The sequence below is a fragment of the Plasmopara halstedii genome, assembly GCF_900000015.1.
Source record: "Plasmopara halstedii genome assembly, contig: Scaffold_262, whole genome shotgun sequence".
NCBI lineage: Eukaryota > Oomycota > Peronosporomycetes > Peronosporales > Peronosporaceae > Plasmopara > Plasmopara halstedii.
In genome coordinates this window covers 66,143-68,770 of record NW_020187183.1, presented here as the reverse complement: position 1 = coordinate 68,770, position 2,628 = coordinate 66,143, and the positions used below count along the sequence as shown (strand labels likewise).

At 48.0% G+C, this 2,628-nt stretch overlaps 1 protein-coding gene across 1 annotated transcript in view; it reads left to right on the top strand.

Moving 5' to 3' along the window:
- The window catches only part of PHALS_04457 (uncharacterized protein), a gene marked incomplete at both ends in the record, with an annotated part of 2,500 nt that extends 20 nt beyond the window's left edge, over positions 1–2,480 (top strand). The window contains 6 exons of the mRNA XM_024722267.1: positions 17–329; positions 402–544; positions 582–826; positions 887–1,058; positions 1,091–1,153; positions 1,953–2,480. Coding sequence (XP_024573360.1) covers positions 17–329; positions 402–544; positions 582–826; positions 887–1,058; positions 1,091–1,153; positions 1,953–2,480 — 1,464 coding nt within the window. The remainder of the gene's footprint in view (positions 1–16; positions 330–401; positions 545–581; positions 827–886; positions 1,059–1,090; positions 1,154–1,952) is intronic.
- Positions 2,481–2,628: the final 148 nt, after the last annotated feature.

Sequence of the window (2,628 nt, the reverse complement as noted above, 5' to 3'; positions counted from 1 at the left end):
TGCGGCGGCACGACAGGCCGCTTCTCTCATTCTTGGGGATGATATCTTTGCCGACCTTATCAAATCATCTGATCCTTCAGCAGCAGCAAAGAGCCTTCGGCAGAGGAACAAAGACAAGTACTCTGCATCCTCCTCCGGCAACAACATAGAAGGCTCTACCATATTGGTGGTAGAAGATGATAATATCGTCGGTGATGATGTCGATCCCCTGTTCGTTCCAGACGATGCGGATACTGGGGATAACAACGATGAAGAGCGCCAGTTTATGGCCACTACTAAAGGGACACGAAAGAAGCACAACGCAGAAGCTAACACCACCTCATATCAAAGTAAGCGGAAACTCCACCAGCAGCACTCCTAAAGCAAAAGAGCATTTGCTGGGGACGTGGAGGAGACGACAGTCGACAAGGACTCGGTCGCTGGTGCTAGAAAGAACGCTACCGCTGTGATAGTGCAAGCGATCCCGCAAGATCTAGAGAAGGGCTATAGGATGGCAACCGTACCGAAGAAGACTCCTAATAGGAGCTTAGCTTGCGACATTGGAGTGAGAATCGAAAAAAATCTGATGCGAACGTTGGAAGTGGTATTGCCTGGCAAGCGAGCAATGCCGACGGGCAAAGCAATGCCTTTCGGTCAATAGTAGTTCATCAACCAATGCTATGAAGCACTTAAAAGCGGCACAAGGACGTTCTTCAATTCAGACGGAAACGACGGAGGGAAATAGGCGGCGTAAGGTAGAGCCGGTCAATGCTGCGAAGGCCCCCGCTCTTTTTAAGGATGACCCGAAACGCTTCTACGAAATGCTATGGACTCGTCTGGTTATAATGTAGCTGCTACCTTTGGGCTTCTGCGAGGATGACAATGTTCAGCATTTTGCTAAATGCAGTGGGTCACCTAATGGCAAACATCTACCCATGCGCAAGAGACTTCATCATTTGATTCTTGAAGTATATCACGCTACGAAAGAGGACTTCAGGATCGATCGAATGGCGTATGAGAACTTCCAATCTCGCCATAAAGCACGTCTGTCCAGACTTGGTGGAATACAAAAGCTCCCGGTTAGCAGAGGTCTTTTATTTATGGGTCATAGATGTTCTGGCAGAGTTCGGCCTTTTGCCCTCGGATTTTGCTGTTTCTACATCTGACGGAGAAGGTGATATAAGGAAGGCGCTTGCTATCTAAGCTCTTAACGGCAGCTTTTTGGAAGTGGTGTGTACCTCATCTGTCAAACTGCGCTCTGCAAGAATCATACGGGACAAACTTGGATCCAAGCAAGGTTGGGAAGATAGAGTGCCGAGAGACTCTGCAGAAGATGCGTAGTGTCATCGAGCACTTGAACAAGTCGCCACAAGGGAAACAACGATTTTATGAGCTCCAGGACGAGTTGATAAACACATCTTTTGCTGTCATCAGCCATGCCATGCATCTCAACGTTTCTTAAGCCTTACCAAAGTTATTAAGCGCTTCTTGGAGCTTTGGGATCCGATAGACAAGTACTACGATAAAAGACCAAAGCTCTCCAACCTGATGTCGTCTTTGAAGGAGGAGTTGAGGCAACTCTATTCTCTCATTGCCCCGGCGGGAGCGCTGATGCAATAAACTCAAGGTTGCAGCAAGCCCAGTGGTGCCCTCGATCTACTTGGTCTTGTTGGTCTCCAGCTGAACACTATGTCAGCCGCAGCTCCTTTGCAAGGTATCCGACCTTCAAGAGTCAAAATGGTGAGAGCAAGGAGGACGCATTATTTGTAGAACACCATATGCTGGAGGAGACCATGCGGAAGACCAAGAGGCTGATAAGGAAGGCCTCCAAGAAGCGATTCTTTGCTCGCTACGATCTCGAGCTGCTTTCCGATTATCCAACGAAGAAAGACAAAGCCAAATGACCACATTCTTACGTTTTTGAAATGGCTTGCGCTCTTATCCGCAACCTGACGGGGCTAAATTTTCTATAGTTGGTAATTGACAGCCTTTACGAAGGAAGACTCTCGGAGCAACAACGGGCAAAGCTAGTTACGGCAGTGAAGAAAACTGTCTGGTACAAGATTAAAGCAATGGTAATAAGAGCGGCCACGACGCTTTCTACCGTAGGTGGTGCAGGGTTTGAGGTAGGGAACACTCAAAAGGATGACCTTTGGAGTGGCAGAGGTACGAGCTCTTTAACTGGTATTCAAAACGCAGGAGGCACATCATCATTAGCAAGCAACGTACGGGCGCCCAGGAAGAGCTTGGTCTCAACATCAAACCTTTTTAAGGGCCTCTTTGATATGAGAGCTTCAGTGGCAAGCAATACCTCAGTCGGATGCTCTTTGGAGACTTTAGTGGATGAGGAGATAGAAAGCTTTATGAAGTCTACCCGCGCACTGGTGATGCCGCATGACTTTGAGCTTCAGGATGTGCTGGATGGGTTCTGGATGAAACACCAGGGCAGATTTCCTCACCGCGCTGCAGTTGCTAGATGTATCTTTGGAATCCTGCTTTAGCTGCGGGTATTGTGAGTGATTTTGGAATCGCTGGTGTGCTATTGAATCCACGGAGAACCAACCTTGACACCTTCGTTGTCGAGATGATCCTTTTCTTAAACTTCAATGGTGAACACATTCCTTGGGACGACATCCCACTCATTGATTA